Genomic DNA, 24,611 nt, shown 5'->3' on the forward strand with positions numbered 1-24,611 from the left:
CCATGCTTGTCCTCCATGTGAACCAGTGTCCTCCTGCTGTCAGTGAAATCAGAAGTTCTGAAAGCTCACAGTGTGAGTGTTTCATTGTAGCGTGTGTGGGCTTAACATGAAACAAGAATGAGGAAGAAAAAAGTAAAGGAAAAAGAGGGAAAATCCATACATTAGCACGCTGTTTCTCCATATGATGTGTTTGATATTCCCTCTGGGCTTTTATCATCTGGCATACGCTGAATGAGAGATCACACGTATGGGGCTGATATATGCCTCTGTGATCAGAGGGAACTGTTAATCTTGTTTTTTTCCAAGTCACATATATGTGATGTGAAAGCGTATGTGAGTTGTAGAAGGGCTTGGAGAAGCCTAAAAGGCCTTTGCCCACAGATGACGTGCGGATGGCACGTACTCTGCCAGACTGGGCGACAGGTGGCGCTGGGTTCACACAGCAGGACGTGGGTGTTTGATCCCTGCTGCACCAAACCTCTTCTCCACACAAACGTGGGGACATGCGCACCCAAAGCTGGCTGAGTCACAAAGATGATGCTATAGGAGTCTGACCCTTTGCATGCTTCAAGCTAGAAATGGCATGTTCCCCTGGGAGAGTAATGAAGGGGTTATAGAAGGACTATTTCAGCTTCACATTGGTAGCTGTGTACAAAACAACAGGAGCAGAGTGGTTGGAGAAAATGCCCTGGGGTTAAATCAGAAAAACACTCAAATGTTTGAGAGATCTCTATTATTCAAGCATATCATCTCTGTGAGATTAGAAGCGTGCTGCAAGCTTCTTTTCTCATACACTCTTGGATTAGAGTGTGTAAAGGGAGGAGGAGGAGGCAGGGGAGCATCCTTGAGATCAAGTCAACACTACACAATCGTCCCAGTGGGAGTGTCGCCTACGCAATTCAGCCTTCCTGTGACCTGCATACATCAGCTGCTGCCTGGCTCTGACCGTCTCTGGCAGATTTCATCCACTCCCACCAACATGGCCCTGGCCCTGCCCAGGTTAACCAGGTCTCACGCCTTTGTACCGTTTTTCTCACGCCTCTATTTGTCACATAATGGAAGATCCAAGGATTTTTTTTTCTTTCCATGGACGGGCTGCTTTTTCTTTCCCATGTCAGCATTGCTGTGTGTCACAGGGAGATGAAAAGTCCTCTCTTTGCGGCACAAATGCCTTTCTACTTGTGAACTTGTTTTACTCTTTCTTTTTTACCTTTTGTAGCCAGAGTCCACAGTAGACTGTGAGTCCAAGTGGAAATCCACAGAAACCAAACAGTGCTACCAAGAATCCACTTCTCTGTTTTAAATACTCACTGCTTATTAACATCTCTTTTCTCCTGGACCCCACCTCTTATTAACACATTCTTTCCTGTCTCTCTTTTCTCGTCTAAAACTCTGTTTATCTAGCATGTTGAGCTCTATAAGAGAATTTTAATTCTTCCTCCCCCAGATTTTATTTTCCAGCGTAGGCAAAAAATAACAGTCCCTAAGCTGCAAAGCAGTTGTCATGTCGAGAGGGAGGCGTGTTTGATTTTTAAAAGGGAATATTAGGCATCTCTTAATATGATAATGTGTGCCTTGTGAGAATGAAAGAGCAGCAATCCTTTTACCTTATTATGAGGAGAGAACCTGTTGCTAAGCTGAAGTCATGCTGGGTTTTTACAGATGCATGGACGTTTCTTTTTAACCCATAATTACATATTAGTGGTTGCTGCTTACTCACTGTTCTTCCCTGTAGAAGTTAAGGTACAGTAACATGCTGTTTTTTTATACCTGCAAAGGTTTAGATTATTGTAGACCTGTGCTGAGTCTGATGCATTGACACGGATATACTTAAGTACACTTGTACAATACAATACACAAAAGTTTATGATCAAATTTAGCTTTAAAATTTCCCAAGATGTTCAACTGCACACTGCATGGGTTCTTCTAAAGTTCCCGCTTAATTTTTAAAATCTTGGATGTACAGAGTAACACAACACAACACACAACGCTATAGTACATCCTGTAACGCCTCCAGATGAAGAAACACAGATATTCAGCAGTGCACACACATTTATTGTCCACCTAGCTCTTAAGATGCGAGGGAGTGATATTAGCAAGTTTAGAGGAGGAGAGCTGTCCGCATTGATTTTTCTTTTCATGGATGAGAGGGAGCACTAAAGCGGGGGATTCACTGCTAGTAGGTTGCATTCCATTCAGAAAGGACGGGCACCATCAGTGTGTATGTGTGTGTGTGTGTGTGTGTGTGTGTGTGTGTGTGTGCGTGTGTGTGTGTGTGTGTGTGTGTGTGTGTGTGTGTGTGTGTGTGTGTGTGTGTGTGTGTGTGTGTGTGTGTGTGGATGGGTGGGTGGGTGGGTGAGAAATGAGTGGGGGCTGCTTTTTGGATTTCATGAGTGTCTTTCTGTCACGTGTGGGCATGCTCATGACAGTATTTACACTCTTATAACAGGAGTGCAGTGTATTTGATATCCTCCTACAAATCAGTGTTCTCAGGTGCCTGCATGCATTTAAATGGAGTGTGTAGGTGGTCGGTGGATTTCTGTGAGCTGCTGATGTCTCTACAAAAAAGGATGGTGTGCAATAGAAACACCATTACTGTATAATTGTCACATGGAGGTGACACATCTGTGCTGTTGGAGCAGAGGGTGAGGATGGTGGGAAAAGCTTTCCAGTCTAATGTGATGAGGGATTCCCCTCTCTCTTCTGATTTCCAGTCAGCAATTGGTTTACGTATTCCCAAGGGGAGGCTTTCTGCAGGAAAATAAAAAAGACTGCAGTTGAGAGGCAGTGATGGGGAGATGGAGAAAAGAGGGAGCAGTTCACTCCCCTCCCCCTCCCCCTCCCCCTCCCCGAGCTTCCTCTATCCCTATTCTCCATGCTTCAAAGTTTGACGTCACACACACAAAGACCAATCAGAGCATTTAGACTTCCCCATTTTCTTCCCTTGCTCCGCCCCTTCCAGTGGTCCTTTATATATCCCCCTCCACTACTCACAGCAGAGTATACAATGTGCTGCCAGAGAACCAGCAAGCACTGTACAGAGAAAGAGCCTGAGAGCGAGGCAGAGAAGGGGAAAGTGTGAGTGGATTTCAACGCTGATTTAGAAGCCTTCATCTTCATACTACAGCCTTCTCCTGTTATTTCTCCAGTCTCATCAAGACCTCCTCCCTCTCTTTTTCTGCCTTTCTCTATTTCTCTCTGTTTCTCTAGGCTCCAGCTGACAACGAACACAAACCAACGGGAGAACACTGCAAACTCATTTCAGGATCTGCCAGCCCACGTCATAAGGATGGGCTGTACAACTGGCCACTTAGCTTGCCAAACGCAGCCCCAGACAAGCTCAGGACAGGAGGGTCAGTCTTTGGAGGCTGGTGGCGCTAAGGTCCCTGAGGTGCTCTCTTCTCTGGAGCGCCTGTCTCAGGCCACTGGTGGCATGGAGAAGTCCTGGTACCGCTGCATCTTTCCTTTTGGAATCATCTCCCTGGTGATTGGCGTAGCAGGAACGGGGGTGACCTACACCTATAACGACCTGCCTCAGACTAAAGTGGTGTCAGTGGTTCTGCTTGTCATGGGTCTTTTGCTGTTGCTGATGGCCACTGCCTGCTGGACTGTCCACAAGAAAAAGAGAAGGAAAAAGAAAGAGGGGGGATCGTTCAACTCTGAACAGTGCCCCCTCTGAAGTGCGTGGAGAAAACTATGAAAGGAACTTGGTAGCAGATACATACCTGGGGTGGGAGCTCAGGGTGAGCTAAAGAAGCTGCCACTTCACCTCCCACTGCCAAATCCCCTCTATTCTTTATCACAGAGTTTGCCTCAGCTCATACCTGGAAGAACTTGGGCTGAGAAATCATAGAGTGGAAGGACAGACAGGACTCCAAGGATCTGTTTAGTCTGTAAGCTTTGGACCATTTGGATTGGCAAGGAGGGATCACTAACGCCTCTCACTCTTTTATCATCAGACAGCAGGTGTCCAGTGTCAAAACAACTTCCAAGGAGACGCACAAATATGCGCTGCGCACTGCATGCATATTTACACGCATGGATACATGGCCCTTGCAGTCCTCAGTCACATATGCCCCAGTGGAAGCCTGCACAGACACCTAACACGCTATGCGGAGCTGCTGCTGGAGTCAATGCTGGCGTCACTAGGCACGTCAGTCACAGCATTCCTTCTGCCAGGACAGGTGACTCTCCAAGAGGCCAGAAGTGGGCCAAAGACGGCAACTCGATACCCATCCGAAAGAGCGGCTCACCCACGTCAGCGGCCAGCGTCATTCACTCGTCCTGTGACACCGCAGCAATGTGTTGGGGGCTTTTTTTACGCAATGGGAGAGTGGAACTTGAGTCCAACAGGATCTCACTGGCATCTGTGTGGATGATGAAGTGGAGGGGGTAAAGGACCTGTTGGGGAAATGGACAGTGTTGTCTGTACACATGTGAAGATTCTGGTGAACTGCAAGATTGTTGGATCTGGGACTTCACTACTGAGGAACAAACGATTTGCACATTTGGAAATGTCCATGCCAAGCATGAGAGACTTTTAGTCAAGCTCTGAAAGGCCTTCTGTAGCTTCATCTTCACATTTCAAAGAAGGGGGGCACTGACTTTCTGACTGATTGCCCTTCTGTCGTTATGCGAGCATTTACATCAAGCCTAGTGTCTTTGTGGGGCACCATGGGGCAGGCCAGGATTATTGAAGGACACTGCATGAGGGTCATGCCACTGCAGGGACACTTTGACTGATCCTGCTCCCCTAGGGCCCCTCCCGCTTTGTGCCTTGAGCAAGCACTCATGGAAAAAGGCTCTGTTGCATTCCCCCATTTCCATTTGAACCCCTAAGAATTTCCCCCTTGTTTTCTCTCGCTCTTAACCCCACCAAGACTGTCCTCATCCATCCAAAACACTATCCTTCATCCTCCAATTTCTGACTTGCTCCTACTTATTTCCCTAATTTTCATAAAGCCTTTGAGAGAGTGTGTACGGCTATTTGACACACAAGTTGGGACACACACACACTTAGTCCAGGCATTTGTCGTTATCCATCCGTGCCAAAGAACGTAGATTATTTTTGCTCTCATAGTGGAAAGAATATTGACGCAGCGTGAATGGCAAATCCCTTTGTCGGGTTAAAAATAGGGTACAAGGCCATTCTCTCATGAATAGTGACTAAGGTTTGTGCTCTAAGTGGCTCCGGGGTTTCCCTTTCCCACACTTATGCTTTCTGAGAGAATTAATGAATGGAGCTGCGCAACGGCTCTACGTCTGTGTATAGGTGCTTTCTGTTGGTGTGTGGTCTCACAGGAGGAGACACACAATGACTTTTTACTCTTGTCTTAAATATCTGTCACTGAATGTAACACCAGACAGAGCTGCAAATCGTTGGAGGAGTAAGTGCTTGTACAGAATGTATAGATATGTAAAGGAGTCCAGAGCTTTTGTCTCCATGTGAAGGGCAGTTTAGTAGCAGTCCTTTACCCTTGAGCGCTATCATTGATCACTGTTTTATTGATTACGGTTACCTGATTAGTGACCATTGTTGCTGAGTAAAATGTGTCTATGCATCTAGAAGTAGCAGCTAACACACAGTGCCAAAGACTGTCCTAAGGGCCAGCCTGCTAATTTCAAGCCTACACCTGCTTGCCTGCTTTAATAGACAAGCAATGGATCAGCTCTTTCTTAAACATTTTTGCAGTTAACATTACATTTACATCTTCTGTCACATTATGAATGCCTGCCAAAGGTTGATAGTTTAAGCAAAGTGAAGTTTGGGGGAAATGAGGAGGTAATGGTGGAAGACAAAAGCAAGCTGGAAAGTCATTGGTTCCAGTTTGATGTGCAACTGGGGAGCTGTGCCTGCAGCTAGATTGGGATCAGCCATCCTCAACAAAGCAGCATTATTCTTGGGGGATGTCATGCATTACTGGCAGCGGCAGTGAAAATGCCAAGTTAACAGATTGAAGTTAGTTTTCTCTGAACCTTTACTAGCTGACAAAAACTGAACCAACATGATCCAGTCAAGAGAAAGTTACAACAATTACAACATCCACACATTTTACTCTGCCCTGAACTTTGGCTTGTGTGTCAATGCCATTTCACACCCATAGTACTCATTTATTATGTAGTACCTTGTGGTTACATAGTTGTTTTTGCCAGATTTCAAGCTATATCGTGCCACTGTGTTGACACTATAAATGGATAACAGGTGACCAGATTTTTGTTTGTAAGACATGAAAATAGATTTCTCTTCTGCCTTGTGAAAAAATTAAGGGGAAAGTCTACCTCTCTGTGCTGCAGGGGAAATGTGTCCCTAACCAAGTAGATAGCCATGCTGTCTGCTGTATGCTGTGTGTTTTTCCCATGAGCGACACTACATATGTGTATTGTGTGCCCTTTAATATTTGGTGCTGTAAATATAATAATTTTATATTTCGACTGTATATTTCTACTGAAATGTAAAGTTTGATTGTTGTAAAATAAATGGTAAGTGAGCACATTGACCTGTAATGATTTGGTTTGTAGCTCAAGTCACTCACTCACCAGGTGTTTATAAAACATAGCTTCATGTATTTTGCTTTGAGACAACATTCAGAGCTATCCAAACAGTAAAGGGGCAATAAGATGTATTCTGATAGATGTGAAAGGGTATCTGGACTTAATACTAAATAGGGAAAACGTAGGAGAGGGGTTTGCATGGAGAACATTGCCTACACTATCTATTTTGAACATTGCATTTCTGTCACTGAGCTTAAATATTTATATAGATAATAAAAACTGTTCTTCGTTGACAAATTTCCCAAATAGTGCCAGATGCAAGTGAGATTTTTTTTATATGAAAATATTATGCTAAGTAATCAACCAGAAAAAACAACACCCTCTGCTGGTAAATAATAAAACAGGCATACCACCCTCAGAGTGTTGAAAACGCTGTGTGTTAATGATATAAAGATATGTGTGGGTGAGTGATAAAACTGCTTAGATCAACAAGAGTGTATTTTGTATTTCATAAGCATCAGCATATTTCATAACTGCAGTCTGTGGTCACTGTGGTCACTGGGAATCTGCTGTGGGTGTGGAGTAGACAGTGCTTACGCTAGTATAAAGGGTGGGGAGGCCAACAGGGGCAAAGTGCAGATGGAGTGGAGGCTGTCTGTTGGATGCTGGGGTCAGGGCAGATTACAGGAAACCAGATGGGAGCAACCCATCCAGGACTTTGCATCAAACCTATGTATACAGCCATCCAAACCTGATATCAGTGTAACATTGCAAAGCCAGATAGATGCAAAGGACTGCATAATGTGACATTAAAACATTTGGTTTTGAGCCAAACATACCTATGTCTTGATTCTTGATCAACTGCATGAATATTTAATCAGATTCTGCCTGCTGTTAGCTCCAGATGATATCTTTGTTTGAGGATGGAGTTATATTTAAATTCTGCTTCAGACATGACGGCTGTTTTTGAGACAGGTGTAGAAAATAATCACACATGCCCAGTCAGACAAACTGAATTACATGCAAATAAGATTAAACTCAGTCTCCCTAGGTATTAGAATACAAACAAATGTGACGAGGAGCCTTAGAATTAAATACCCCACAGACTTAGCACTATAGCAATTACACAAACTGACGTACAAACTGAAAAAAAGATTTTTCATTCATTGTTTCTGGAGCAGGAATAGGAAAAACTGTTAACTGTATATTAACAGGCAAAGGCTTTTTTTTTTTTCCTAATTCCAATCGGTCAGCTGTACTCTTTCTGCCCATCTTCTCTGAATTGTCTTCTCCTGTCCCTCAAATGTCAGTCAACAAATGTCAGCCTTCACCATCTACCTCTCTGATCAATTGTATTTTCTTCCTCTGGGAGACAGTGTCTTTATAATACTAGTGAAGTTATACTAAAAAATAATGGACACTTGAAAATAATTAGAAACTAGGATGGCACAGGTGGCATTGTAAAAGGTTTTTTTTTCTGTTATCATTTGCAATCAAGGTTAAACGCACAAACAGATAGCTTTTCCCCAGCCATTACTGGTCACTTTGTGTTTAACCGAGAAAATGGTTGCAATGGGTTTAAGTTTCTATGGAAACAGGGACTGCATCCAATTGAGGGTGGATCAGGCCCTTGCACGCTCTGAGGTTACCAAGCTACAACATAATTAGATCATACAACACCTGCAATATAAAATGCAGCTTAAATTAGAAGCCCAAGTGAAAACATAAAAAAGCAGAAATACATTTTCTAAATTCAACATTACACAAGTCGTGAAGTTATAGAAGATAATTTTTTTTTGAGTTCTTCTGAACTCACCTGCTTAACGGTTTTTAGATGTATGCAATCATAGAAAATAAAAGTACAATAGCATTTTCTTCTAATTTTAAAGACAGCCATGGAGAAGTAGAGGCAACACGAGCTTTTGTTGTTGATGATGAGATTGGATGAGCAGGTGATGTGCAGATCAATAGGGAGTCTGAAAGGAACAAACAGTATTGGTAGTGCACTCTACGCCTTTATGACTCTCCTCAAAGGACCAGTAATCAAGAGGCACTATTCAGCCAGATGAGAAGTCATTTTACTCACAATGGGAACCCTAAACAATTATCTTAATCATTATGTAATTTTCTCAGAGGCAGCAGTGACAGGCTCTGAACCAGTTTTTTTTTCACTGGCATCTCTCTGCTCAGCCCCACAGACATTATTGAGTGTGCATACTTGTGTGTGCATGTGTGATGTGAAAAAGAACAAGGCAACTGACATAATGATTTCCTATTGTGCTTCAAAATAAGGAATACAAGAAAACCCTGGTAATCAAAATGGCATTATTTGTGCTTAACCTTTAGATCGAAGTGTTTACCTGTGGCCTCTATTGATTGAAGTGATTAACTAAACCAGTGTAGCAAACAGATATGCACTCCCCGAGTATTGTATCCTGTGGCTCAGTCTGCAAATACTGATGTGCCAAAGCACAATATCACAACTATACTTCAAAAAATATATATTATTATAGAAGCAATGCAGACAGACCTTTGGACATTTGTTTTCAATAAAAGGTTGATGTGTAACAAATGCAATATGCAAATATATACATTTAGAAATTTAGCATTTATCGTTACATTTTATTATTTTGCAGTTAAAGCATCATATTTTTGCTTTGTGACTGACATTGCATTTTCTGGATTTTGCTGACTGATTTCCTGAGGTTCCTAGATCAGGGTTCCCAAGCGTCCGGGAAACCTACAAAACCTGAAAATACAGTTGACCAGTTTTCCAGTACTTGAAAACACCTGGAAAATGGGAGAAAAAGTAAAATGTCCAGGAAAATCACAGATTGTCCTGGAAAATTATTCAAACATGACTGCGTGCGACCTGACGAGGTTAAAAAAAAAAACACATCCCCATTCAACATTTGTGGCCATTTTTGTCATTCAGTTCTATTTAGGTCAATTTATGCACTGATCCTCTGATTATTAATATTTATTTATTTCAGTAAGGCAGAGACTTCCAGAGTCTTTTGCTGGCTCTTTAGTTTTTTACTTAGCTAATTTTATATTTTTTGAGAAAAGAGAAAGCTGAGATGAGAGTTGGCCATCACTGTTACTTGGTGGCACTAATAAAGTGCTGTACATCTGTGGTTGCATTGTTCTATAATTAATTTGCCATAATTTTTAAGCATGTAAGAGATGATTTCATGGATAGCCATAGACTGCATGTCTTTCAGTGTAGACTTCCACTGAGAGGAACATATTAGACTATTTAGGAACTAACTAAGAAACTCGTTTTAGACTGTCATACCAGCTTGATCATCACTGAAAATGTCCTGGAAATGTCCTAGAAAATGATCTCTGGAAAAGAGTGGGAACCCTGATAGATACTACAGTTTGAATCACACATCAAATGAATAAATACAAATATTGATTGTCAGGCACAATTATCATTGCTAACCAATAAACGAAAAACCAAAAAAAAAAGGAAAATTATTTAACATTCATAAATAAAAAGTGGATAAAGCAAAATGAGTCGTATTGGTTCTAATTGTAGTATTTTTAATAACGTATAATATGCAGATTACTGAGTAAATATTTATATAATTTTCTGTTGCTTCTGGACAGACAGCAAGATAAGGGCACTGACGTCAAGACATTTTGAGGTTTTTGTATTATACAAATTGTGTCTTCGATTGCTTATAAACAAAAGGTATATTCATTTAGATATTTTCTTACCATTGTATATTTATAACTTCACACTTACAGCCAATACATCGGGGAAAATTGTTGAATTAAGCAATCTGTTACTACTAACATGATACAAACTACAGTTTATTCATCTGACAGGGCGCCTATCCCTTTAAACTGGTACCTTTAAACGGGGTCTTCTCCCTCACTACATTCCCACAATCTACCGGAAAAAGGAGGGTCTGTAAACTTTCTTCATAATCAGGTCAACCAATCATATCCACTCACAGCCGAGCGCGTACTTCGAAATAGCGTCACATTGTCCAATGATCTTCTAAACTTTTACTGTTTTTAAAATCGGACCAATAGTTGCAACCCTACTTTGCACTAGCCAATCAAATGGCTCCTATCTGAGAGGTGGGCTTCCTCTCCTCTGGCCAATCAGATCGTAAAGAGAGTTTAAACGGTGAACGCGGGCGGTCCTAGAGCAGCTTTGGGGCGGGCCTATCCAAGGGAAGACGCGTGCTTGAATTTGAATCCAGGCAAGAGCCAACAACTTGTAAAGATATTAGTCATCTACTGCAGCATAACAGGGGAAGAGAGCAGTATTATAACACTGTGTACCTTAATTACTGCCGAAATAGTCTGTACATTTGTATGTTTATATCAGCTTATATTGCAACGTTTAAATACCTGCCTAGTGTTGAAGCTACAAGCATCGCTGTTTGGGGAGATATCACTTCACTTGCAATGAAAGCGGGCGGTAAGTAACTTAAATGATCTTAAACCTTTCCTTGAAACCATGGCATGTATTAAAGTAAGACTATCGTTTTATTGTGGGTTAAATGACGGCAATTATTAAGAGTTAGCACCGCTAACTGGCTAGCTCCTGGCCAACACAAACGTTAACCAGGGTAGCCATGGCTACTTTACTATGGGCCATTACTGTATTTAAAATTGGTCGATGATCTGTATAAAACCCGTCTCCTCAGGTCAGTGTACACATCTGTGGTGATTTTAAAAAACTTAAATAGACTTTAAAACTTCAGGAAACCTTGTTGTAACGTTACATTAGTTGTATTAGTACCGGGAGGGAAATTTGGGCGCTCACCCAGTCTGACTTTTCAGTGAAGCTATGAGTTCATCATTGATATAAAATAGGTAATGATGCTTGATGATGCAATGTTAGTCCTTTCTCAAATAGTTTACGAATTCTCCTGAATTCAAAAGTTTTCACGCGCTAATAGAGGGTTTGACCAGACCTCCTGGAGATTCCTTACGTTAGAAGTTTTGAATATGGAGCCATACCCTTTGCTTTAATATGTCTTACCAGCTAACGTTATTAGTGGCCACCTGCCTGCTTGAAGTGAAGTGTGAATATTTGTTTGGCATCAATGTGAGAATTAGTTTGTGCACCCTGCACTAAGATGGGAAATGCTTTTGGGTTTTGTGTGAGTGTGCACTCTTAGTGTCTGAGCTGTGTCCTGCACTGAAGAAGGGAACCAAATCCAAAGAGTGGCAGACTTCATATTGACATGTTAAATGTCTAACTTTAAACTTGAATTTTCTTTCAGTAGTCCACTGCCGTTGTTCAAAATGCTACTCGGTTCCAGCTCGTAAGCGGGTCCGTAAGCGGGTCCCACCCCTAACCTTGCTGTCTCTACCTGAGGAGGTCCTCCTCTGCGTGTTCCAGTGCCTCTCTGCAGAGGACCTGCTGTCTGTCAGAGCAGTGAGTAAACACACTGTAACACTAATACGAAACCTTTAGCATGTATGTGCCATTCAGATTTGTTCTGGCTCAGGCCCTCTGTAACCTTTTGATTGGTTTGATTAGATATCTCTGATTGGTTAATGCACTGATTTACTTGGTGACTGTTACAGGTTCACTCCCAGCTGCGGGACATTGTTGACAACCACTCCAGTGTATGGGCCAGGGTCAGTTTCAGAGACACTTGGCCATCCCCCAGCACCTTATGGCTCTTTGAGAGGTAGAGTCACTTCTGTGATAAAAAAGAACGTGTTTCACCAATATTGGTTTTCTTCTTCTGAGTTTTTACCTAAAACACTTCTGTTTTCAGAGCTGCTGAAAAAGGGAACTTTGAAGCTGCTGTCAAGCTAGGGATTGCTTATTTGTACAATGAAGGACGTAAGTTAACCTATGTTTATGTGTGTTTGCTGGTTCTGTTGAAGTATATGTGAAATCTATCTCAAAGAGCATCCATGCTTTAACTAATAAACCTGTGCTTTGTTTCTCTTTTCCAGCATTGTTGAGCGACGAGGGGCGAGCTGATGTGTGTGGTCGGAAAGCATCACACTTTTTCAGCCTTGCAGAGAGCCTTCACTCTCCTTCGACAAATCCCTTCATCTGGGTGTTCATTCGTCCGCCATGGTCACCCACTGGCAGCTGTTGCAAGGCTGTGGTGTTTGACCGTCTAAAGGCTGAGTGTGTCACCAACGCGGTAGGTGTCACTCTCACAATGGGTCTTTTCCATTCTTAATAACTATGTAAGATTAGGTACTGTAAAGGAATACCACTTGTGTGTAATGGTAAGGTAAAAAAACTGTTCCTACTTAAGTTACCAGCCTGTAAACACTGTGTCCATGTTGTTAGATTCAAGATGTTTGCTGTCATAGATTTAAATTAAGCTTAATTAAACAAGGCACATGAAACAGAAAAACTTAATAATGAGTATGTGGATTATTATGTAGAAATTGAAGAAAGTTCTGATGAAAATACAATGTTTATAAGGAAGATTTTGTACAACAATTGAGTTTTCTCTTTTCATCTGCAGGAGAAGAGAGGACCATTGTTGCACTGTTTGGCCAGAGTTTTGCAGCTATTTGAAGTGAGTGTGAAACTGAGACTTACCCTGCTTGGGCGTGGTTTGCCCAGTTTCTGTTGGCCCAATCAAAAAGTGAACAGCTCTGTTCTGCTGGCACAAGGGCTTTTCAAGATGGGGCAACTGTTGTTTCCTCCTCATATTAATTTTACACTGTTAGTAGAGAGTTGATGTGTGTGTCAGCATTTTATTTTTGTGATGAGACAATGTTTGACTCACTTCATAGTTCACTCATGGAATTGTTTCACTTTTTCTAGGGGGATGAGAAGCGCTCCGAGGCGATATCTATGCTCAAAGAGTCTTCACAGGCGGGTTGTCTGCAGAGCTCCTACCTGCTGTGGGAGCACAACCGGAAAGCAGCTGTGAGTCTGAGTCTTTCATTCAGTTTTCTAGCTTTTCTTGTATGTCAACTATACGTGCAACTGAACATACCCTCCATATGTAGCACAATCACAAGTTTCTGTTTGTTTAGTGAAGATTACGCACCATTTAATAGAGGTTATTTATAGAAATGTAAAATCTATAGGGAAATACTTTGTGAGTCAAATATACTCTAAAAAGCATGAAACGAGTAATTCTTTCTTTTCTTCATTGAACTTCAGATGGCAGATCCAGGCAGGTACCTCCAGTGTATGCGAACCCTCAGGGACTATGCTGGCAAAGGATGCTGGGAGGCACAGGTGTGTGTGACTGAAAGCCTATAATTGCCACTATATAGACCCAGCAGTGGATTTTGACGTGTTCCAGTGCATTTTCAGTCTCATGATTACCTTGGTATTCAGCCTGCAGGTTTATTTCCCTCAGCGGGTCAATCAAAATGAAAGGATGTGAGACAGCTTTTCGTGTTGCTTGATTTGTTGTTTCATTTCTGTTTTTTTCCCCCCACTCCTCCATCTGTTCACAGCTGGATATTTTTTATTCTAGCACTTCAAGCAGGCTTGACAGTTTGTGACTTACAGTTTTTGTTTACTGCTTTGAAAGATTTACTGTTGTGCAACGCAGAAGCAAAACAAATATGACTCTCCTGAATCCCAAGCTCTTTAACCATAGAAGCGAATTAAACGTATTCTTTACTTCCATCTTTTATAATGTAACCCAGCTGAGAAAAACTGTCAGTTTACTTGAAACACAAGCCAGTTTGTATTTTTTCATTGAGTCTTTCAATCTTTCTTTCTCAGCTCTCCCTGGCAAAAGTGTGCAGCAGTGGGAATCCACTTGGTTTGGAGTCAAAAGCTTGCTCTGATTTAGTGGCTCAGCTCTTCAGCTGCAACCCAGCATCACGTCACTGCACTCAGGGCATCCTCAGACGTGGTATCAAGGACACCATGAGGTAGACTGGAACAGAAAGTCCCCAATGATATTGCATGCATTATTGGTGAATACTATTTTTAAAGACAAGTGATCCCGCTTTAGTCATGAGGATGACTCATTAGGTTTGTCGTCTGTAATCACATGACTGAAAAGCTGATCAAATTGAGGAAGAGCACCTGTGTACTGCTCACAGAATCAAGCTAATGTGTGCCCTGTAGGGCTCGGTACATATATCTCCATCAGGCAGATTCAAAGATTCGGCCGTTTAAATTTTAATATATTTTGTTTGATGCAGAGCAAAGCAATTTAACATAGTTTCACGGCAGAAAACTGGTGTGCTGCACAGAGATAATAGCTTTTAAATTTTCGGTCCCTATCCCTATCTGGGTCTTCAAAGTTATAACCTGTAAGATTTTGTTTTTTTTTTAGCAAATGCATGGTACAGCTGTGCTTTTGAGACACTGATTTTGATCAACTACTACCTTTCTTTAATGCACATAATTATTATAATAATGTATTTTTGCTTGCCTCTTCAGGTACATCCTGGTGGACTGGCTTGTGGAGGGTGACCACCATGAAGGACTTCTCCAGCCTGACGCTGCATGTGACCGTAGGTTGTGGTGACCGATACCTGGCTCTGCGCTCCCGTCACCCAAGCTCGCCTCCAGTTATTGGGCATTGCCCTGCATGGTTGTTTGTACACGGTGAGAATGCACTCCTGCAAACTCTGTGAATTTGCATGTGTTTTCTGTTTTGATGAAAATGCGAGAAACCAGCTTTGAGTGTGGAAAGACTTTAAATCTCTGCTTGAGAGGTTAAAGTATTTAATGGCTTGTCGTGAAGAGAAATTTTATGCGGTCTGTTTTGATGAAACAAAAATAGTGATGTAGTAAAAATGCTATATTTTGAACTTTTAGGACAATTTGAATTTGTTTACAGATATATCAGTAAAGAAATCCTGACAATACGTGAGGCAGTATGGCTCACAGACAACACCTACAAATATGAAGACCTGGTTCGATGATGGGAGAGGTTGTCTCTGTGCTGGAGGGAAAGATCAAGGTCAGCACAGCAAACATCTCATATACAGACGTTTAAAATTTAGGAGCAAATATTGGTTTTGTTGGAATAAGAATACTCACCTGCATCTGCTCTCCCATCAGAGCCCCACACTGCTGACTATGGGGAGGTCTGCTGTCTCTGCTCCCTCTGGAGAGGGCGGACCACTTCACCTCTTCAGCTACAATTCTGTGAGCTGTCACTGCTCTACTAACTCTGCTCTTTCTTCACCCCCGCCTGCCAAGCTGGCCTGCGCTGCACTGCTGCTTACTCGAGCTCTACATCACTATGGGTAATAACACTTACTTGCACACACATAGTTCACAAAACTCCTTTCAAATAATGGAGTGTTGAGTTTACGTTCACCTTAATTTATGCGTGGCGGTCTCTCTCTCTGCAGCTCCGCTTTGGCCCAGCCAGTTGGTCCCTACACCGCTTCTCTAAGCAGGGACCTTGTCTCCCTTTCTGTGCTGCTCTATGTCAAGTGGTAAGCCTTTTTTTGTGCACATTGTCTCAGGGTCTCTCTCCATCTCCATGTGCATCTAAGAGGGTATAGAATCACATAGGTTATCATGATCTTGTGTGAGCTCTTGAAAGGCAAATTCCACTTGGTTCCTTAATAAATACTTCATTTGCTGTGACCTCTGCAAGGCAAGTTTTTACCTGTGATGAATGTCATCACTTCAAAAAAAATTGGTTTTTGAAGTGGTGCATCCACAAAGAGAGGCTCTGGACTGTTCATCCTTTCAGTGAGTGCAGATTGTGTGGGCCCTTCTCTAGCAACATGTTTGATTTGCCCGGTTCGTAAAAGAGAAGGATTCTGATTTGTGCAGTATTCATCTTAGATTGTTACTCATTTCAGTTCCCCACATAACCTTCAAATTATCCATCTTGAACATTTGTTCTATTTCTGTAGGCCGACGAGTGTTGACAGAAATCACAGGCGTTTTAAGAGCAACCCGATCTCTGCACACCACTGGGAGTTCTGACTTCTACTCTGCATTTCTGTCGTAAATTACATATCCACAGGCACTTGTGAAACACATTATTCCTGAAGTGAAGTTTTGTACTGTAAAGGCTTTTAATATCTATAACCCCCTGCAGATCAAACCTATTCTATTTTTAACCCTACAGGCTGTACAAAAGCCCATTCATATGGTTGCCAAGCACAGTTGTTAGGCATTCTTTGCGTTTTGCATTGCTTTCTATGTATTGTTTCCTTCTTTCAAAGGACGAAGAAAATTGATGTTTTGTCCAAAATTTGATTACAACAACAAAAGGCGTGTTTTACCTACTGATTGCGTTTTTGTGAGCCTTTGTACAATCCAAAGTCCACTCTGATTCTACCATTAGAGAAAAGACTATCTAGCATGTTAAATAGATAAAGGAGATGTAAGGGTTAACACACCTCATTGATCGGTTCCTGTTCTTTTGTTTCCTGACTTCATCATCTCGTGACCCTTTGATTACCATTGACAACTATGCAAGTGTCCCTACCTCAAGCAGGAAACCAGTGGAATAACAATAACATAATCCAACATACACTACCAGTCAAAACGTTTGGACACACCTTCTCATCAATGTTTCTTATTTATTTTAATTATTTTCCACATTGTAGATTAATACTGAAGACATCAAAACTATGAAATACTATGGTTTTGCCATAATCTGGATTACAACAGTAGTCAAATAGGGCGATCCATTGTGTAATAACCCTACCTCTGAACAACACAACTGATGGTCTCAAACACATTAAGAAGGCAAGTCATGCTACAAATGACTCTTAACAAGGCTCATGTTAATTAGAAACCATTTTTGGAGACCACTTCATGAAGCAGACTGAGAGAATGCCAAGAGTGTGCAAAGCTATCATGAAGGGAAAAGGGGGCTACTTCACAGAATCTGAAATATGAAAAATATTCTGATTTGATTGCCTTCAGTATTAATCTACAGTGTTGAAAATAATTAAAATAAATACAAACCCTTGAATGAGAAGGTCTTTCCAAACAATTGACTGGTAGTGTATGTTCTACAGCTGTTAGTTTTACAGCGGGTTTGGATGGAATTATAAAAATTGTACTGCATTCACATTATTTAACCCTTTCTTAGCTTCACTTTTTCATTTTTCAGAAGGCATGTGATGGCTAAAGTATTGCATCATTAACAGTTTGTCCTGAGCGTACTAATGACACCAATATGTTAAAAAAAAAAAGAAAAGAAAAATAGCCAATCTTGTTCAAATAACAGGGATCCTCTTTTTCTTTATTCCAGTAATATGAACTTTACAGCAGTGCTTCATCGCTTGAATTCATAAAGGGGAGCACAAATGTATTTCTACTCTTACTTTATAAAATGCCCCTGAAAACGCTCCAGCCCATTTTCAAATTGCTTTCTTTACCTTGGCTCACACAGGATTTTTTTGCCTGTCTGTGCTTCCGCTTATGAAAAGAAATGATAACAATTGATCGGTGACGTGTCTGGCTGCTTCCAGCATGCTCGTAGCCCCATTAATTAGATATAAGACTCTCTACTTTATGGTCATCCATTTTCTTGGTCACTAGACATTACAAACGTGAAGCGCAGAGACAGCTGCAGAGTCATAAAAGAATGAAGGATGCTTTCAAGCTGTAGATCTTGGGGAGTAGGGGGTGTGCGTGCGTGCGTGCGTGCGTGCGTGCGTGCGTGCGTGCGTGCGTGCGTGCGTGCGTGCGTGCGTGCGTGCGTGTGTGATCAGTGAATCACCAGCTGAGTCACGGAAATGTGCCTCAGGGTGAGTCACTTTGATAGGTGAGCATTGTATCGATAAACTGTAATTCTCAAATGGACATGTAACAGGATTTGTCCACAAGAGTTGATTAGAAGGATGTAGCCAGGAAAAGTGGATCAAAGTCAGTCATTTTCTTATCTCTCTCTCTCTCTCTCTCTCCTCTCTCATCTCTCTCTCTCTCTCTTCCCCCCCCCCCCCCCCCCCCCCCCCTCAATTCAATTCAATTTGGCTTTATTGGCATGAACAACGAGATATTATTGCCAAAGCACATAAATTCATACAGTACATTATATATATTCACAACACACTACACTCACCATATATACATTAATCACACACCATATTCATTACATATTATATTCATCACATACATATCAACCATATGTTACATATTTTATATGCATTAATGAACGATGGTGTCACCTATACAGCATATCTCAATGTCCTCACCCGATGCGGCACGCTCACAAAACCTCCACCCAAAATCAAACACCATGGGATGGTGCGTCCCTCAGGCTGTGACAGGCAGACACATATTTAGCAGCCAGAGGAGCTGCTGACCCTTCCCCCAGGATAACTGACAGTTTCTCTTCTGGGGTCAATGTTGGGAAGTTTGGTACCATTTTAGTAATTTCCCTGTAGAAGGCATCTCTTAGAAAAGAGAACTTGCTGCAGTGGAGGAGGAAGTGCATCTCTGTCTCTATGTCCCCTGTAGAGCAGTGAGCACATAGACACTCCTCTCTGGGCAGCCATGTCTGTCTGTGTCTCCCTGTCTCTATAGCCAGCTGGTGGTCACTCAGCCTATATTTGGTCAGGATACATCTTTGTTTTGTATCTCTGACACTGTACAGATATTCAGATAATTTATAATCACGGTTTAGGGTCAAATAACAATTCATTCTACTTTGGGTCTTTGTTTCGTTTCTCCAGTGATCTAAGTACAGATCTTTGGAGTGCTTCATGATGAGTTTAATTTGGTTGTGTTTTGGATCAGTGCTGATTGGAGTCTGGCTGATTAGCTTCCTCACCAGCTGACTAAGGGGACAGTTTTCAGGGTTCAGCTCTTGGGTTTTTAGTGCTTTATATTGAAGTGAGTCTTTTGGGCTTAAATTTAGATGGGTCCAAAATTTGATTGCCCGTTTCTGAATGTTTAATAGTAATGGGAAACGTCCCAGTTCTGCTCGGCAGGCGTTATTTGGAGTTTTTCTTTGAACATTTAGGATTCTTCTACAGAATTCAGTATGGAGAGCTTCTATTGGGTGTTTGTCCCATGAGCCATGCTCCAGTCTACTGAGGGGGCCCCAGATCTCACTTCCATACAGAGCTATAGGTACAATTACACTATCAAATATTTTTGTCCAGATTCTAATTGGAATGTTAATCTTGAATTAAAATTTGAGTGTTATTCAGAGTCAAAATATATTTATTTTCAAGACATCTGGGCTTTTTTTGAAAGATCATTATTTGTGTCTTCCTAAAATTGACCTCCAATGCCCAGTTCTGGCAGTATTGTTCCAGGATGGTCAGGTTATGCTGGAGACCATCTCTGGTTGGAGACAACAGAATAAGGTCATCTGCATAAAGCAGGTATCTAACTTCTGTGTCTAAGAGTGTGAGGCCTGGAGCTGCTGAACCATCCAGCTGCTCTGCAAGTTCATTTATATACAGATTGAATAATTTGGGACTTAAACAGCATCCTTGCTTCACACCACGCCCTTGAGTGAAATATTCTGTTCTCTGATTGTTGATTTTCACTGCACATTGGTTGTGCTCGTACATATATTTAATAAGATCATAAACCTTACCACCTATTCCACTTTGAAGGATTTTGAAGACAAGTCCTTCATGCCAAATGGAATCGAAGGCTTTTTTAAAGTCAATGAAGCAAGCAAATATTTTTCCCCCCTTTTTTTGGTGGACGTGTTGGTCAATTAAAGTGTGTAAGGTGTATATATGATCAGATGTTCGGTGATTTGGGAGAAAGCCAATTTGACATTTACTAAGTATATTTTTCTTCAACAAAAGCTTGTATCCTGGAGTTTAGGATACTACAGAATATTTTTCCCAGGTTGCTGTTGACATAGATCCCTCTGTAGTTATTGGGGTCTGTTTTATTACCACCTTTATAGATGGGGGTGATCAGCCCCTGGTTCCAGACATCAGGAAAGCAGCCTGCAGTCAGCACCATGTTGAACAGTTTAATAATTGCAGTTTGAAATTCAGGAGTACTGTTCTTCAGCATCTCATTCTTGATGCAATCTGTGCCATGAGCCTTTTTGAATTTGAAGAGTTTTCAGTTTGTCCGTTAGCTCTTTCTGTGTAATTGGGTAATCTAATGGGTTTTGGTTATTCTTGATGGCTGATTCAAGGTTGTCTAATTTTGTTTTAATTTCAGTTTGATTAATGTTTAGATCTTCAGGTGGGATACTTTTGTAGAGGTCATGAAAATGTTTTTCCCAGATATCTCCATCTTGTATTGCTAATTGTTGAGGCTTTGTGGTCTCTAAACTGTTCAACATGTTCCAGAACTGACCCTGATCTACTGCATTTTCAATCTCCTCCAGTGTTTTGTTGGTGTAGTGGGATTTCTTTTGTCTGATGGTCTGTTTGTACTGTTGAAGGTGTTCAGAGTATTCATGTAATAGTGTTGGGTCATGTTGGTTTCTGTGTTTCTGGTTTGATAGCTGTCTTAAGTGTTTTCGCATTTCTTTACATTTCTCTCTCTCTCTCTCTCTCTTCTCTCTCTCTCTCTCTCTCTTTTCTCTCTCTCTCTCTCTCTCTCTCTAGTAACTCTCTCTCTCTCTCTCTCTCTCTCTCTCTCTCTCTCTCCTCTCTCTCTCTCTCTCTCTCTCGTTTCTCTCTCTCCTCTCTCCTCTCCTCTCTCTCTTCCTCTCTCTCTCCTCTCTCTCTCTCTCTTCTCTCTCTCTGTCTCTCTCCTCTCTCTCTCGTCTCTCTCTCTCTCTCAGTTTCAGTCAAGATGTTCCCAAAGATTACAGGCATGTGTCTCTCACTGGAGTTAAACAGCGGTTTGAAGACGAGGCCTACCAGAGCATCAGCAAAGAAAGGGTACCTGATTTTTCAATTTTTATAGCAAGCTTTGGGGAAAAGTGTCAATCTTTGTAACTTGTCACTGATATTATTTGATGTCATTCAAAAGGTGATGGACTACACAGAGTTGTGTCAGATCTTGGAGATTCCTGAGGTGGAGCCTCAGATGGAACCTCCCAGTCCCACCAGTCAACCAGCAGACATCCACACCTTCCTCGCCTCTCCATCAAGCACCAGCAAGAGGTAAGCTAGTCCACAAAAATAGCCACATTACATCAAACTTAGCTCTGTGTGACATTAAAAACTGAGCATGACTGTACAGAAATGTTTGAATATGAAGCAAGTATTTATAAAATCACATTATGCGTAAATAAAGGTATACTGAATTATTTTATTTCGACTGCTGGTGGTCCTAAACATTTAATTAGCCACAATGAAGTGATTGATGTGGTTTTACTATTAATATAATTCCTGTTGAGTGCTGTTTCATGCTTTCTGAAGGCAATGGGCCACTGTTTTATAGTTTAATCCAATATCATCATTAACTTTGCATAATCTGAGCATGCACCATTTTTGGTACAAGGGTTGCTCTGAAATCAGGGCTGCAGTATTTACATCAACAGCCTTTTTTGAAGAGAAGCATCATCAGTACTGGTCGGTAATTTGGCTGGTATATTTATTTTATTGTTATTCTTTTTAGTGCTTTCCAAAAGTGTTTGCTTTAATTTAGAATGAAATGTAATATCAATGAAATAAAATGAGCTCATTTAGCGGTTCCTATCAGTTCTGCCTCTCCTGTGCTCCGTGACTTGTGAACAGTCCTGCTCAGGAGCCGTTTGTTTATGCCATCTGTGAGACGCTCCGGTGACTCACCATAACTCACTGATTTTCCACTTTCTCCTTAGGAGACGGGATGACGCCATGCAAGCCCACAGAGCCAGTTTCGTGGCCACACCCACAGCAGAGCTCTCCAACCAGGAGGAGATGCTCCTTGGGGATATCATGGACTGGAGCCTGGACACATCCTGCTCAGGTTATGAGGGGGACCAGGAGGAGGAGAGCGAGGGGGAGAAAGATGGTGATGGTGAGTGTTGATCGTGAGTCCGGTCCGATTCTAAGCAGAGTCTCAAGCATATAAATGAAGTAATCTATATATAGAGGAGAATAATGCATGAGTCACTCTTCCAGTAGGAAATTATGTGGCTAGAGATGACTCAGCAGTTTCAATATCTCGCATAATAAATCAGTACTAGGCCTTCATATTATGCAGACTTACTATCATGAACAAATGTAGATTGATGATGGTAGATGTACAGAGTTAGTTAGGGTCTGCATTTTCTGTAAACTTTGCCAAACGTGGCCGACTCCTTAATGAAACTATTACACCTCCTTGTTTTTCAATAGCTTCCATGATCTCCATCAAACTGTCCCCGCTGACTGATGAGGACAAAAGACTGGAGCACTGCAGAGCCCTGTCCAGTGATGAAGACAGCTTCTGTGAAGCAGAAAAAGATGCGAGCAAGGATGGACAAGGTCAGGATCCAGTTTCCATCCCTTCAGATCTCCACACTTCAGGATACTCTTCCATCCAGAGTGTCAGTCCCTCGTCCACGTGCTCCTCCTCCCTCATGCCTTGCACATTTGAGACCTTTACCACTACCCTGGGTGCAGCCTCCGCCAGTGCCCAGCCAGGCTTCCGCCTTCTGGTGCCCATGCAGAGGCCCCGGGGCACCTCCAGCAAACAAGTGAAGAGGAAGAACTCGGCAGCTCATAGTGGAGGTGAAGTAGGAAGAGAAGGAGACGAGGATTCTGCCAACGCAGGGTTTTTGAGCCTATAGACAGAGACCACCTTCAGGCTGCTCACAGACCACCTGCTCAGCTGTTGTCCTCCAGCACTTTGTTCTTGATGCTGTTCCTCACTCCTGTCACTCTGCACTGAACCACCAATTGCCAAAAGATTCTGAGACTTTGAGCTTAAAAAAAAAAAGTAAGGGAAAATAAATATGAATTAAAATACCTCCAATAAGCACAGACTCACTGTCAGATATGAAACCACTGGAACATGACCGGACTTCCCTCAGGACCATGGTTCAATTTCTGGGTTCTTTTTTCTGCCTTTTTACAACAACCTATCTCAGATGATATTAGAGAGTTGATAAAGAAACAAAACTTCATGAGGTTGTTTTGTTAAAGTGTTCATTGTTAAAATCATATTTTGGAAATACTTTTGAACAGAGCTGTTGTGTTATTGTGATTTACTTGGTTATCATAGTTTCTGTTAAGCACTGTTTTTACAAGAACCTCTCTTGTATATGGTGAAAGTCATCAGTGACTGCTGTCATATAGTTGATGGAAGTATCTGCATCTGAAGCCTGAAAACATATGATTGTATTGATCTCCTTGTGTTCAGTTTGTCCTTAGTTCCAAGTGTTTGCCAAAGGTACTGTGGTGCTGGTTGTGTTTTCAAGAGCATCTGATGGAATAGAAAAGAGCTGTGAAATGTGTCTGCAGTATTACATACTCCCAACACTTAGGGTGTTTATTTCTTATCAATTTGACATAAAACACCTCTAGCACACTAATCTCACCAGGAGCAGCAGAAAGACTTTTAAATGAGCTGATAATGGTACTAAAAAGAATCCCAGGCTGGCTGAGTATCATTTAAAAAAAAACTCCTTTCATCCAGGCACAGTCACTAAATCAAACTATACCAACTTTTCCTCTCTTAATTAGGTCTAGCACTTTTATCATCACAGAAGGAGGGCCATTCAATACAGTTTAACAATTTCATGCTAGCACAATCAATGCTTAAGTATTTTTGAATGGATTTGCTTTTCCTTCTTAAGATTTAAAGGGAAGTTTAGACACTAAAGGAAAATAATCCCTGGATGGGGTTTGGAATTCAGTACAGAGGGTATACAATGACTGTGACTGTCAGTAATTTCACATTTAAAACTGTTACACCATGCTGGTTATCACCTGTGTTTTGTGGGGGGTTTTTTATATAAATGTACATAGTATTATATGTATAAATGGAGAGACTAAGAAACATGCCACTTCTACTTGAAATTGTTTTAGCTTCATTCCAAAAAGGCAGTTTTCTTTGTGAAATGTCATTTTTTCTAAAGTGCAGTGTTTTCTAAATAGACCTGTTATGTGAATATGTAATTTTGTACTGAGTTTAAATAAAACAAGCCATCATGCTAGTTTCGTTTTTGTGGTGCTTTGGTGACCACATCACCCCTACGCACACTTCAATTTTTAGGCTGTACTCTTTACCAAAATAAGTAATCTTGTTTTTACTTTGAGTAACATTTACGATTTGCAACCACGACATGCAGTCTCAATATTTGATCTATTAGATTTATCATTAGTTAATGTTCAATAATAGTATTTTTTAGAAGGGCATTGTTATT

At 41.4% G+C, this 24,611-nt stretch overlaps 2 protein-coding genes across 2 annotated transcripts; both read left to right on the plus strand.

Annotated features, from left to right (window-relative positions):
• The first annotated feature begins 3,004 nt into the window (after nt 1-3,004).
• LOC117832810 lies at nt 3,005-6,493 on the plus strand. Its single transcript, XM_034712092.1, has 2 exons — nt 3,005-3,078; nt 3,211-6,493. The coding sequence occupies exons 1-2, from the start codon at nt 3,008-3,010 to the stop codon at nt 3,677-3,679; spliced, it is 540 nt and encodes a 179-aa protein (XP_034567983.1). The 5' UTR covers nt 3,005-3,007; the 3' UTR covers nt 3,680-6,493.
• A 4,151-nt stretch (nt 6,494-10,644) lies between these two features.
• ccnf (cyclin F) lies at nt 10,645-24,401 on the plus strand. Its single transcript, XM_034712062.1, is given in 22 exon segments — nt 10,645-10,933; nt 11,748-11,899; nt 12,052-12,158; nt 12,249-12,316; nt 12,433-12,629; nt 12,963-13,016; nt 13,268-13,372; nt 13,613-13,690; nt 14,189-14,340; nt 14,858-14,885; nt 14,887-14,967; nt 14,969-15,004; nt 15,006-15,025; nt 15,261-15,337; nt 15,340-15,383; nt 15,485-15,670; nt 15,780-15,804; nt 15,807-15,867; nt 21,114-21,213; nt 21,305-21,438; nt 22,101-22,279; nt 22,600-24,401. Coding segments are annotated over 22 exon segments (2,424 nt in total). The 5' UTR covers nt 10,645-10,827; the 3' UTR covers nt 23,034-24,401.
• The last annotated feature ends 210 nt before the right edge of the window (nt 24,402-24,611 follow it).

The sequence above is a fragment of the Notolabrus celidotus genome, chromosome 20 (genome assembly GCF_009762535.1).
Source record: "Notolabrus celidotus isolate fNotCel1 chromosome 20, fNotCel1.pri, whole genome shotgun sequence".
Classification (NCBI taxonomy): Eukaryota; Metazoa; Chordata; class Actinopteri; order Labriformes; family Labridae; genus Notolabrus; species Notolabrus celidotus.